The 13,681-nt window shown below is 31.8% G+C and overlaps 2 protein-coding genes across 2 annotated transcripts; both read right to left on the bottom strand.

The window, feature by feature from the left end:
* Window positions 1-1,849: 1,849 nt before the first annotated feature.
* Window positions 1,850-4,855, bottom strand: LOC139488524 (uncharacterized). The gene is made up of 2 exons (XM_071274227.1): window positions 4,727-4,855; window positions 1,850-3,601 (listed from the first exon to the last, which is right to left on the bottom strand). Exon 2 carries the CDS (start codon window positions 3,584-3,586, stop codon window positions 1,997-1,999), a length of 1,590 nt encoding a protein of 529 aa, XP_071130328.1. The 5' UTR covers window positions 3,587-3,601; window positions 4,727-4,855; the 3' UTR covers window positions 1,850-1,996.
* A 2,530-nt stretch (window positions 4,856-7,385) lies between these two features.
* LOC139488525 (uncharacterized) lies at window positions 7,386-9,498 on the bottom strand. The gene is made up of 2 exons (XM_071274228.1): window positions 9,368-9,498; window positions 7,386-9,111 (listed from the first exon to the last, which is right to left on the bottom strand). The coding sequence occupies exon 2, from the start codon at window positions 9,092-9,094 to the stop codon at window positions 7,517-7,519; it is 1,578 nt and encodes a 525-aa protein (XP_071130329.1). The 5' UTR covers window positions 9,095-9,111; window positions 9,368-9,498; the 3' UTR covers window positions 7,386-7,516.
* Window positions 9,499-13,681: the final 4,183 nt, after the last annotated feature.

Genomic DNA, 13,681 nt, shown 5'->3' on the forward strand with positions numbered 1-13,681 from the left:
TTCGAGGTACTGAAAGGGGTAACTTGGAATAGTCTGTTGTTATTTATGTATTATTGTCATTTTGTTTATTTTCTGACATCAGACTCGGACTTCTCTTGAACTGAATTTTAATGTGCGTAATGTAATGCGTTTACTTTTCTTCATTGGCTAGAGGTATAGGGGGAGGGTTGAGATCTCACAAACATGTTTAACCCCAAGTCAGGAGCCTCTGGCCTTTGTTAGTCTTGTATTATTTTAATTTTAGTTTCTTGTGTACAATTTGGAAATTAGTATGGCGTTCATTATCACTGAACTAGTATATATTTGTTAAGGGGCCAGCCGAAGGACGCCTCCGGGTGCGTGAATTTCTCGCTACATTGAAGACCTGTTGGTGACTTTCTGCTGTTGTTTTTTCTATGGTCGGGTTGTTATCTGTTTGGCACATTCCCCATTTCCATTCTCAATTTTATTAGTCTCAACATGGCCAACTTGATGCAATGCAAGCAATTATAACTAATTGTTTTGGTTTCACTTGAAAGATTTCTGTCAAAGGAAAATAGTTCACTTTTAAAAACAAAATTTGGCCACAAAGATTGTAGTCTAAATTTATCCAATGCAGATATGTGTCAGGCCAAGGCCATACTTTTGTTGAGTACTTGTAAGCACTTCAAACATTTTGCGTAAGTGCAAATCATATAATGTTTTTCTTCAAACATTTTTTTTCCAAAATTACGAGGGTAGGAATGCCTTTTCCCGTCAAGTGTCATACAGCTTTTTTCTGAGGTGTTACATGAAACAGTCGAACGGCAAACGCCTGAACATTAAAATATTGACAGCAACAAATTACTGGTTCTGTACTCGGGCCTCGATAATGAGTGCTCCTTAATGATGAAAAAAGGTAAAAAGCTGGACTAATAGATGTCAAATCCAGTTTTTTATTACTTATACAACTTTGAAACGTAAGGCAAATTGCCAAAAAAGCCAATCAATGGGGCATTCCGACAATGACCGACATGAAAACTACGTACTTTCCAAAAGGAATCCATCAACTGACATAAGTTTTTTCATTGATATTTCTGTCAACTGATGCTGCCTCGTTTAATGTGTAAAACACCAGCAGATTCACGTGTGCACTTTTAGACTTTAGACTTTATCATAGTAATAACATATAAAAATATTCTAACTTTCGTTTTAAAAAAATCACATGTGGTCAGAATATGAGTTGATTGTTTTTTTTCAAGCCGTATTAATAAATTGATGCTTAATCATGTGTAAACATCGTCATTGGTGTCAAGATATGGCACGGAAGTTCTTATGAAATTGTAAGCACCGGAAAGGATACGGCAAGACTCTTGGTAACGGTTCAATGTCTTTGTTTAAATGTGAATTGAGTCAATTACCCTTTAGTGTAAGTCTGTCATAATTCTGCCAAGTTTTATATAAGAAACAATAAATGCTGCTATCAACTATGTTTATTAGTTAATAAATGATACGGAATGCATATTCACATACAAAAAATGATAATGAATACTTAGTCACATACAAAAAATGATAATGAATGCGTATTCACATACAAAAAATGATATACAACAAAGGATAATGAATGCATAGTCACATACAGAAAATGATAATAAATGCATATTCACATATGAAATGGTTAATTAATGCATTGTCACATACAACAATGTGCCACCCTATAGTGTTCACTCTTCTTCAACGTAATAAATAAAATAGACACAGCTTCGAAATGATTTCATACTTTAACTGTCTTGAGTATGTTGCAATTAGAAGAGCAAAATATTACCTGAAATCGAACATGTGTGGAACAATCTTTTTTTTTTTCTTATTAAAGATCGTTTTTCCATTAAGTCGTATGTTGACCAGATGGAGCATTTGGCGGCAAGCTTCGGATATTCATAATTCAGATATGGATTATCCCCCTTTGTATAACTTCAACGATTCTTCATCCATTAAATTTAATGAAATAAAACATGGTGTTTCAAATCATTTTTATATCTCAGTTTGACAGTCTGTGATACAAGCCATAAAATGCTACGGAACATTTAAAACGGTAGAAAATAACAAAAGGAAAAAGCAGAGTAAAATATATAACCCAAACCATTTTACCATAGAAAATGGTAGGCGCATCATTTGCAAAAACCCACTGGGCGGCTATAAATGAATCTTCTGCCCATATCATAAAGTTGACAACGGACATAAACAGACAAGTATACTCTATTGATATCCATGATGATTGAATATCCGCCTTTCCATAGTTTTTCATTTGGAATAAGAAAACTGTTTGAAAATAAATACCAATAATCGTGATAACATATGTGTATGTCTTAGTTGGATTTTGATTACATGTATGTACCAGTAAAATATATGGAATTAATCTCATAGTATATAAACATAACGATCCAACAAAACTGACAAGAATAAGATAGTCTTTAGATGTAAAATGGCTTTCCACTTTCGTCGGTTTGCAGTCTGACTGAAGTAAGTAAAAACATTTGATTAAAACAAACAAAAGTATTGTCACTTGAAATCCGTTGAAGATGTTTAATGCCTCTTCTACTGATTCATCGTTTGAAGCGTTGATTTTCAGAATTAGAAAAATAGTGCTTGGTATTGAAATAAGCACGGGAAAAGCAATATTTGCAAATATCCAAGTCCTGCGTTTATTTATTTCGGAATTCGTATTTTTTTGAATTTGATCATAAATGGTTTCGTTCTCATTTCTGCAGACTAAGGGTTCATATTCTCCAGCACTTGAACTATCTTGAATGTTAGACGGTGGATTGCTGTTTTTAGAAATAGTTTTCTTCTTCGGCCATAGTTGTGTAATGAATAAAATAGTCAATAGAGAATATTCAAGTCCAGCGGGTTCCAAAAAATCCTCTACCTTACGCAAAATTGAACTAATAGAGGAGTTGCTTGCACATGTATTTGGTTTAGCGATTTGTGTAGCATTGATGGTAAAATCTTTGACATCACGGACCGAGTGAGCAAAGTCTATGACAATCACTGTTATGTTAATTAAAAATAAAACAAGTAATCCGTAATAGAATCTGAGTTTACTCACAAAAACTCGTTGCGAAAAGTAGGTTAAAAATCCTGTTTGGACTAGTCTGTAAGTAAACAACATAACATCGCAAAGAATACGATTTTGGACATCATCGATTGGATAGTGATTTATAAGACAGTCAGCATGGTATGCAATAAAAATGCAACTGTATGACAAACAAGCTAAGGTAAACAGCCATAGAAACTTCATCATGATGTTGTTACTAACATCCCAGCTATCATTTACTTCTAATATATCTGGTTTCAATGATGCATAAATTAATAGAATTATGCAAATCAATATAGCAAGACCAGATGTCACTTCCATCGTTGTTACGAATAGAAATGTCGAATCCTGCTCAGTCCCAAACGATCCTATCAATAATATTTCACAAAGGATAACAACTACACTGACAAGGAATACTACACCAGAAACACTTCCATCATGCGTGACGATTCCATTCAGATATTGATTCTTTGGATCTCCAGCCGAAAATGGCAGGACAAAAATAGCTCGGAACAGTCTTTTAAACGGAGTCATTTCTAATTATAACAGCTGAAGATAAAAATGAAATTACCATAAAATCATTTGTGTATTAAATATGTTTGATATCTTTATCTGTTTTTAATCGACAGACATTTAGGTAAAGTGGTAGTGATTTCGGAAATATCTATACAAGTGATGCATTTTCAGTCTGTTGATTACATTTGTACACTTAATCAGTTCATGTGTATTTCTTGATACTTATGCTGAGTTCACACGTAATTCGAATTCTATTCGCATTAACTAATTCGAATTAGTTTAATTCGCATTCGAAACGTTTTACGTCCTAACGTCAATTCTAATTCGAATTACAATGCGCGTCAAATTCGCTTTACTGTCCAAACGACGTTAACTTTTAATTCGTATCAATTCGAATTTAAAAAAATGGGGAGTGTGTGAACGAGACTAGCGAATTCGATTCGCATTCGATTCGAATTCAATTCGAAGTAAATGTACGTGTGAACGAGGCATCAAGTATGAGAGAACGTCATTTAGATATATACATATAAACCCAGGTCAAGCCAAAACATATTTGATTGGCTTTTGCCGTGGTTTCAGTAGCGTTGCGTTCTCTTAATTCTGTGATTTAATATTTGTTTACCCTCGTTCCATTCTTTTAAGTTAAGCCAAGTGGGTCTTCTTTTTATAGTGTTTTCTTATGTTGTGCCGTATGGTATGTTTAACAACATTGAATGCCGAACGGTTGCTTTTACCTGCTTACATCCACCTAATCGGAAATCAGGTAGATAGTTATTTCCTTGGCAATCATACCTCAATTCCTTTTCGTTTTTATCAAGAAAACGCTATATACTGGGTAGTTTCAGTCTAAAATGAAGTAAAGCTATATACGTATCGTATACTAAGGTTTTAATATTAATGTTAATTTAAAATGCTTCAAGTAACCAGCTGACGCTACATAAATGTTTGAAACAGTAAAATATATATGCTAAAACAAACCTCCAATATAACCGTAATCTAGGGATGTATAAAACACCCACCCATCTACTAGTTCCTGTTGTTGATTTTGATGATTTTAAATTTAGTTACATTGAAAATAGATAGCTACACATTACAGACTATACGCAGATTCAATATGAAAAATATCATACAAATTAATTAAATATAGACATTACTTACTGATATTTTCTACTTCTGGAGGTAATTATAATGACTTAAAAATATTCCAAAGACATAGGCAGTGCAAATACTGATATTTGCACTAATATAGCTCGTATCAATCATTTAACTATATTTGGTTTCGTAATTACTTCCTGTTATTATTTGACAACTTGTGAATGTGTTAAAATCATGAATTTCTTCCTTAATGCTCAATCGAAACGTTAATCATACATGTACCATTGTTGACATTTATTTTATGTGAACAAAGGAAACACCACTTAGTACAGAAATAACAGTGTAAATGTCTACTTTTCAAATAATTTGATATCTGGTCTGGACTTTTCATACACGTATTGTACATGTAACAAAACTGAGAAGAGATTTTTTCATTCTTATTGTTGTTTACTGACTTGAAAATATTTTTTGTTTTGTATTTTGGAAAACTGCTATCTCATGTGCAATGATATTAGTATTAAAATAAGTATGTATATAAAAATAAGGAGATGCAGTATTATTGCAAATGAATCTTTCAAAGTTGAAATGAAGTGGATGTAAGCAATTATAGGCTACCGTGCGAACGTTAACACAACTTATGTACACACAACAAAAAAGTTGAAAAGGGCTTAAACTCACCAGATCTATACACTATCTATCTCTATTTTGTCTGTTGAGTGTACTTATTTGATTCTCGGTCAATTTTCATTTTTATATCATGTTTATGTCATATTTAAAATAGTTCAACACAATACAATATCAATTTGTTTTCTCTCAATACAAACGATTTTTGTATGCGCATTATGTCGTAGATGATATGGCCGGACGGTTTGTTGTTTTCAATAGAACAAAAACTTAATAAAAACGTCACAAGGCAATATATATATATATATATATATATCGTTTAAAAGCTTTTGTATGTTCATGTGCATGTTCTATCAGATACAGGTTATAATCTTCACTTCTCTTGAACTGAATTTTAATGTGCGTATTGTTATGCGTTTACTTTTCTACATTGGTTAGAGGTATAGGGGGAGGGTTGAGATCTCACAAACATGTTTAACCCCGCCGCATTTTTGCGCCTGTCCCAAGTCAGGAGCCTCTTGCCTTTGTTAGTCTTGTATTATTTTAATTTTAGTTTCTTGTGTACAATTTGGAAATTAGTATGGCGTTCATTATCACTGGACTAGTATATATTTGTTTAGGGGCCAGCTGAAGGACGCCTCCGGATGCGGGAATTTCTCGCTACATTGAAGACCTGTTGGTGACCCTCTGCTGTTGTTTTTTATTTGGTCGGGTTGTTGTCTCTTTGACACATTCCCCATTTCCATTCTCAATTTTATAATGTTTGAGCTCAAAACATTCTTACATTAATAGCATGTTCCTCCTCAAAATCGGTTTAACTCTCGAGGATACATGAAAGGTTGTATTATATGCAATCATATCAATTATCTTTATTTCCATATTCGTACAAATGTGAATGTGTAATATCTTTAAGTGTAAGCCAGTTGCTCGTAATTCTAACAAATATATTTATTCAAATACGTGTATTATGGGGACGAAGTCCCAAATTACGGTAGAAAAATCAATAAAAAAAAAAAAAAAAAAAAAAAAAAATCGGGAAAATTTTCCGAATTTTTCATTCTACTAATGAACTCAAAATCGTTAACTTTTTTTCAGATCTACTTCCTGTTCCGGTTTTCTCCGCTTTTGCGCAGATATCTGTCTTGTTTGCATGAGACTTTGAAAAAAATTATATTTATCAGTCTAGTAAGATATAAGATTGGATCTCAATACAAATTCAATTTTAATAATTGTTTGATATGAAAAAAACGTTACCTGATGAAAGCGTTTCTTTTGTTTACATCGAATATGACGTCATAACTTAAAGAACGTCACAGCTGAGCTAATGCCCTAACAACAGAATCAAAATCGGGAACGTTACGTACGGTATTTTGGTTTCTTTTATCAACGTGATTGAATTAGAATAATACATACGTACTTCGTCCCCATTCACAGGTTATGCCTGCCTCATATTAGTGATCAAATGCCACATTGAAAAAATGCACTATACTAAGGGACGACATCAAAAGTTCAATGGAGGATAAAAAACTTAATTCAAATAGTTTTTTCACTGACCCCCTACCCCCTATTAACTTAATTTGGAAAAAATTGATTGACCCATATGGATATATGTAAAAATCAATGTCGGATAACCAAATCTTGCTGCAGTTCAACCCCCCGCCCCCAAACTATTTGAATTCAGTTTTTTATCTGACATTGATCTTTTGATGTCGTCCCTAACCCATATTAAGCGTTGTCAATAAATAAATACGTTATTCTTAAGAGTAAATCATTAAATGCCCATTTGTATGTTAGTTATAACAATACTATGCTTTATTTAAGAAAACACTCCGTCACATTGACATGTGAAACAAGAGGTAAATACATACAAAATACAATCACATGCAATCAAATAAATAAATAAAACAACTTAGAAATGAATATAAAAAATACTTTACTTTATATTATAATATTTTCGTGAAGCTTTTCGTATAAAGGAGGATAAAGTAGCCTTCATCGAAGATTTTCATTTTATTTAATGTCTTGTGAATATTGTTTTTATTGGGATAGTGTTTCCCTCGAGCAGTATTTAATTAAATGGCGGTAATAACGACACCAATCGGATGGCCATCATACAGAAAAGAATTATCCTTCTTTGTACGTATCTTTTCAAATTGTCACGTTTGTAATAAAATTTAACAAGTTTAATGTAACAAATCGTTTTTTAATTTTTAATTTCCCTCTAAACTTTCATTTTGACAGTCTGTGATACAAGCCATAAAATGCCACAAAACATTTAAAACGGTAAAAAATAACGAAAGGAAAAAGCAGAGTAAAATATATAACCCACACCTTGTTACCATAGAAAATTGATGGTGCGTCATCACGAAATAACCAACGGGCGGCAATAAATGAATCCTCTACCCATATCATCAAGTTGACAACGGATATAAACAGACAAGTATACTCTATTGATATCCATGATGACTGGATTTCCGCCTTTCCATAGTTTTTCATTTGGAATAAGAAAACAGTTTGAAAATAAATACCAATAATCACTATAACATACGTATAGGTTTTAGTTGGATTTTGATTATCTGTATGTAAAAGTAAAATATATGGAATTAATCTCATTGTATACAAACATAACGCTCCAACAAAACTTACAAGAATAAGATAGTCTTTAGATGTAAAATGGCTTTCCACTTTGGTCGGTTTGCAGTCTGACTGGAGTAAATAAAAGCATTTGATTAAAACAAACAAAAGTATAGTCACTTGAAGTCCATTAAAGATGTTTAATAAGTTATTTAATGATTCGTCTTTTGGAGCGTAGATTTTCATAATCAGTAAAATAGAGCTTGGTATGGAAATAAGCACGGGGAATGCAATATTTACGAATATCATTGTCATGCGTTTAGGTTTTTCGGAATTTGGACTACAAGGAATGTTATCATAAACTGCTGCATTCTCATTTACACAGATTAAAGGTTCATATTCCCCACCAGTAACACCATTGCGAATTTTACACACTACATTACTGTTTTTCTTCTTCGGCCATAGCTGTGTAATAAATAAAATAGTCAATAAAGAATATTCAAGTTCAGCAGGTTCCAAGAAATTCTTCACATACAGCAAAACTGAACTAACAGATGAATTGCTTGCACATGTATTTGGTTTAGCGATTTGTGTGTTATTTATACTGAAGTTTTGAACGTCCCGGACCGAGTGAGCAAAGTCTATTACAATAACTGTTATGTTAATTAAAAATAAGACAAGCAATCCGTAATAGAATCTGAGTTTACGCACAAACACTCGTTGTGAAAAGTAGGTTAAAAACCCTGTTTGGACTGATCTATAAGTGAACAGAAAAACGTCGCAAAGAATACGATTTCTGACATCGTCAAGTGGATAATTATTTATAAGACAGTCAGCATGATATGCAATGTAAATTCCACTATATGTCAAACTAGCTAAGGTAAACAGCCATAGAAACTTCATCATGATGATGTTTCTAACATCCCAGCTCTCGTTTGTTTCTAGTATATCTGGTTTAAATGATGCATAGATTAATAGAATTATGCAAATCAATATAGCAAGACCAGAGGTCACTTCCATTGTTATAACGAAAAGAAACGTAGAATCCTGCTCAGTCCCGAATGATCCAATCAATAATATTTCACAAAGAATTACAACAATGCTAATAAGAAACACTACACCAGAAACACTTCCATCATGAGTGACTATTCCATTTAGATACTGATTCTTTGGGTCTCCTGCTGAAAATGGCAGCACAAAAATAGCCCTAAGCAGTCTTTTATACTGTGTCATATCGGATACAATAACTTCTAAAAGTAATAAAAAAAATACATTATCAATTTCATTTAACACACTTATAATCTCTCTCTCATCCTCTCCCTCTCTCCAATAGGTTAATGTGATCACATTCTGCTTAAAGCTAAATCAATAGTTTCAGTTGACTACAAAGAATTTCATAAAATATCATATTTTAATGCTTGAAACAGCAAACAGTGTTCCGTATGGGTATAAATATACGTGATGTTCAGCTTATCATTCAAAAATTTAAATATAGTTACTACTTACAGATTACTTCTATTTACGGTGTTACACAGTCGGTGCAAAAAATAATATTGCACCTAAATAAATTATATCAGTTAATAAAGAACATTAGGATTTCGTAAATACTTCCTGCCTTTTCACAACTTTGAACGGATTTTGTAGTGAAACTCTTCCTTAATGTTGATCGAAACTTGAAGCATATATATCATTGATGACTATTTTATTTTTGCTTTAAAAAGGAAATAAATGCAAAAAATAAAAGTGCCAGTTTTAATATTTTTTGAATTTTCCATAAGTACAAACAAGATCAATAATTTTTTATATGTTGTAGTATAGATTGTATAACTATAAAACTTCATATTTGATATTAACAATGTAAGCAATATTAAAGTACTTAGTCAGTACACTTTATGATATAAATTTATTGGGTCTCATATTTGTTGGTGGTTATTAAAACATCAAATGCGATATGTTACATGGTGAGATAAAATTGAGAATGGATACCTATCAACACCCCTTCCTGATTTATATTTGAATAAGCATCATTTATAAACTTTAATAAGAAGTGTCTATATATGTGTGTTGCGTGGAAGGTGGGTATTACAATGTATCCCTAATAAAACAGTTGTAAACCCCGTCTTATATGAGCTTTTGGTGACGTCTTAGATCTGAAAGTAAATGATCTGTATTATTTTGGAAGAGCTGTTTTAATCATTGTTTTCTACATCTTATTATCTATCAGTTTGATCTGTAAAAATATCTTTTCTGTATAGTTTATTTCTGTCCATTTTGAAGAGGTACATGTATTCAACTTTCACGTGTAATATTTTGACCAACGTTGAAGTCGACGATTAAATTATAAACAATATCGGACATATTGTCATCACTGACACTTTCATTCACACATCATTCTGTTGTACTGCTGCTTAGTGACACTGGTAGGTGTTAAGAAACCAGTTATAGTAGTTATAGCGGCAACCAAACTGATCATACACGTCTTCAAATAGACTGTCCTTATGCAAATTAAAACGGAAGCTCCGCTCTATCACTTGAATAAAAATGATAGTACATACAATTTTATAAAAAAAGTTGTTTTTTAACTGACAGCGGTACAATAAGGTAAGTAGTAGGATGTTATTATATATGACTAGTAAAATGAATGATAGCAGTACACATTTTACCATTAACTCAAAAATTGTAGTTGACCATTAACACATATATTGTTAGTTTACTACATAATACATTAGACGTTGTATGACACCGATAAACAAAACCTAATAATGAGTATAAAAAAATGAAAAGAAAGGAGGCTAAAGAGTGCAGGACAACTAACGTATGACAATGGTTCACAGTTTGTTATCTAGGGCCGTAGGTTAACTACAAGATATCAATATAGACCATATTTGAAGAACATAAATTATGTTGACCTGTAGATATGAACATTCTGGCATTTGACCTTTTGATTGTCAGTTTGTTCTAACAGGCAAGCAAACAACAGAGACTTGTGAATAAATGAAACCGGACTTAGTGTTAAAAGGACATAAAATGTCAGCATATATACTAATGATACACAGTACGTCAACTATACTGTATGTGATGAAACACTTAGAGAATATTGTAATGCAAACATATTTTTACAAGATGCACGAATTAACATACTTTTATTGCAAGCTAAAAAAGAATACATTTTATTTAATCATAAAGTATCATCACACACTCACATAATATTGTAGACAATTTTATAAATGGTTTATACAACTGTTTTTGACACTACTAACACTACATTTAAGTACTTTATTTGACTTATTTGAAGTACATGGGCGGGCTTAACTGTTTAATAATTACAGACCAGTCCATTTATATGGATAAAATGAGCAATGATTTGTTCAGTAATGGTCATTGATCCGCCTATAAATATGTTATCACTATAATTTTGTATGATTACAAGTTTAAAAGTCGTTGGTTTTCTTTTTAAAATGGAGGTTAAAACATGTTAAAAAAGTTTCACATTTAAGATTGTGATGATATGAAAGTATAACTATATATGTGACTACGACAGTGTTGTAAAGAATAAATCTGGACATCATGTTCAGTAGTTGTCGTTTGTTGATGTGGTTCATAAGTGTTTTCTCGTTTCTCGTTTTTATATAGATTAGACAGTTGGTTTTCCCATTTGAATGGCTTTCGATTAAAAAACTTCTGACATCTTTATAAAGTGGTTTATACTATTAATTTTGTTTTAAATTGGTCGAGCTTTACTTGTAATTTTCATAAGGACAGTCTATTTGAAGACGTGACTGGTCAGTATGATTGACGATAAAACTACTGTATATAACTGGTATAATTTATACAGATTTTTTTTTTTACAGATCAAAATATATAAGAAAACTATAATTAAAACAGCTCTCAAAAAATGAGAATGTGAGAAATCCCACTCACCCCGTCGCCTAAGTGGTTGTGTGATTAATTTGCATTTGTTACTAAAACCTTTGAATTTCCGTAATATTAATAAGTTTAATTTGATACGCATAAGAAAATCTTGAAGGAAAATATTTTTAAAGAAAATTCTTCGTGCAATTTATTTAGGAGAGGATATATATATATAATAAATTCGTGCCGAGTTATCATATGCAAATTATTATCCCCTCAGCTCCTCCTAAAAAAATGCATTTAGTAATAAATAGAGAAAACAAAGCGCGTACCAAAAATAATAAAACTTTGTCTAGATTACCCACGTTATTATAAATATTTGCAATTCTTCCATCGCATAGTTTTACTATCATATTCTCAAAATGTTTAAATGTGACAATTTGTTAACATGTTTTTAAAATTTGATTGTATACAAGAAAACCAACAGCTATTTATCTATTAGAAATAATTATAGTGTCTACATATCATAAGACGGATCAATGACCATATAAATGGACTGGTATATAATTAGCGAACAGTAAAGTCCGCCCGTTCACTTTAAATAAGTCAGGTAAAGTACTTAAATGTTGTGTTAGTAATTTGATACACAATTTTATATTAAATGTAGTGTTAGTCTTCATAATCCATGATTGAATTTTCTACAATAGTATGCGAGTGTATGATAACGAACAAGGTCTATGACTCCTTCTGTAGCCATATAAATGAAGAAATTTTAAAACTTAAATAGTATCAAAACAGTAAAAACAGATGGGCAATTTTGTACATATACCAAGGGGAAATTTCATTATTTATTGTTTCAACGCATCTAATAGAAAAAAGTGATCCTGAGGAAAATAAAACCAAGATTTTTGTAGCAAATCCACATATTAGAAAATAAGAGATTTTTTAAATTTCGAACATAGCTAACTCACTGCATTTTCTATGATGTGCTAGCATTTATTGTTTACAAAAAGTCCTAAACAAAAAATTAACCTTTAAATTAAAAAAAAAATCAAAAAAAATCGTGCTGAATCACTAAAGTCGGGCGCACCATAGAAGGAGTACTTGAATTGATCCATATTTATATCTGATTTAATTAATATCTAAATTTATAAACTGGTTTCAAGGAAATCATTGCTAGCACTGCATGCAATAATCCTCTATCTACGAATCATCGAATTCCCAAAGATGACAGTACAAGGCTTAATACTCAGAATTTGCTATAACATTTCCATATGTAAAGCATTGGATCAACACATAATCCTGAAAGTTAAATAAATGTTTTCCTTTTTTTTGGTAGCATCAGACAATGCTATGACGATCTCTCATTCCCTAAAATAGAAGTATTATATTAATTCGTGTATCTTGTAAAACGTGTTTGTATTGACATTATTCTCTAAATATTTCACCACGTACAGAATAATCGACGTCTGTTGTATCATAGTATTATTATATGCTACCTGTCGGTGACTTACTCTTTACTACACGTAAGCTTACATACATGTATGTACGTGTTTGTGTCGGTTTATTTGAGTGTCCACTATCATACGTTTTCTTATATTCCTTTTATTGATAGCAAATGCTAAGAGTGGGCAGATCGGCGCAACGACATTCTGTATGTTCTGTAAAAAAGGGATAGGATCGTGAAAATATACTCAATGTTCACCTTACTATTTGTTTTTACATTTGTTTTTAAGGTTTCAAAATGTTTTGAGAAATAAAACAAATGGGCAACCTAGATTTCAATCTGCCGAGACAGTGATATATCGTAATGGAAGAGTGCTATGGTATCCGTACGTTACGGAACAAAAGCATTGTAATTCCTTTTTGAGGTGTCCATAAATTGCGTATAGCTATACAATTTCTCCATTTATCTTCTTTTCAAGTGACAAATTTAAATGAATAATTTCATTCCTTCTGTCTGATATA

This window comes from Mytilus edulis, chromosome 9 (genome assembly GCF_963676685.1).
Source record: "Mytilus edulis chromosome 9, xbMytEdul2.2, whole genome shotgun sequence".
Classification (NCBI taxonomy): Eukaryota; Metazoa; Mollusca; class Bivalvia; order Mytilida; family Mytilidae; genus Mytilus; species Mytilus edulis.

Coding starts and splice junctions, on each gene's coding strand:
- LOC139488524 (XM_071274227.1), bottom strand. CDS start 3,586: ATGACTCCGTTTAAAAGACTGTTCCGAGCTATTTTTGTCCTGCCATTT.
- LOC139488525 (XM_071274228.1), bottom strand. CDS start 9,094: ATGACACAGTATAAAAGACTGCTTAGGGCTATTTTTGTGCTGCCATTT.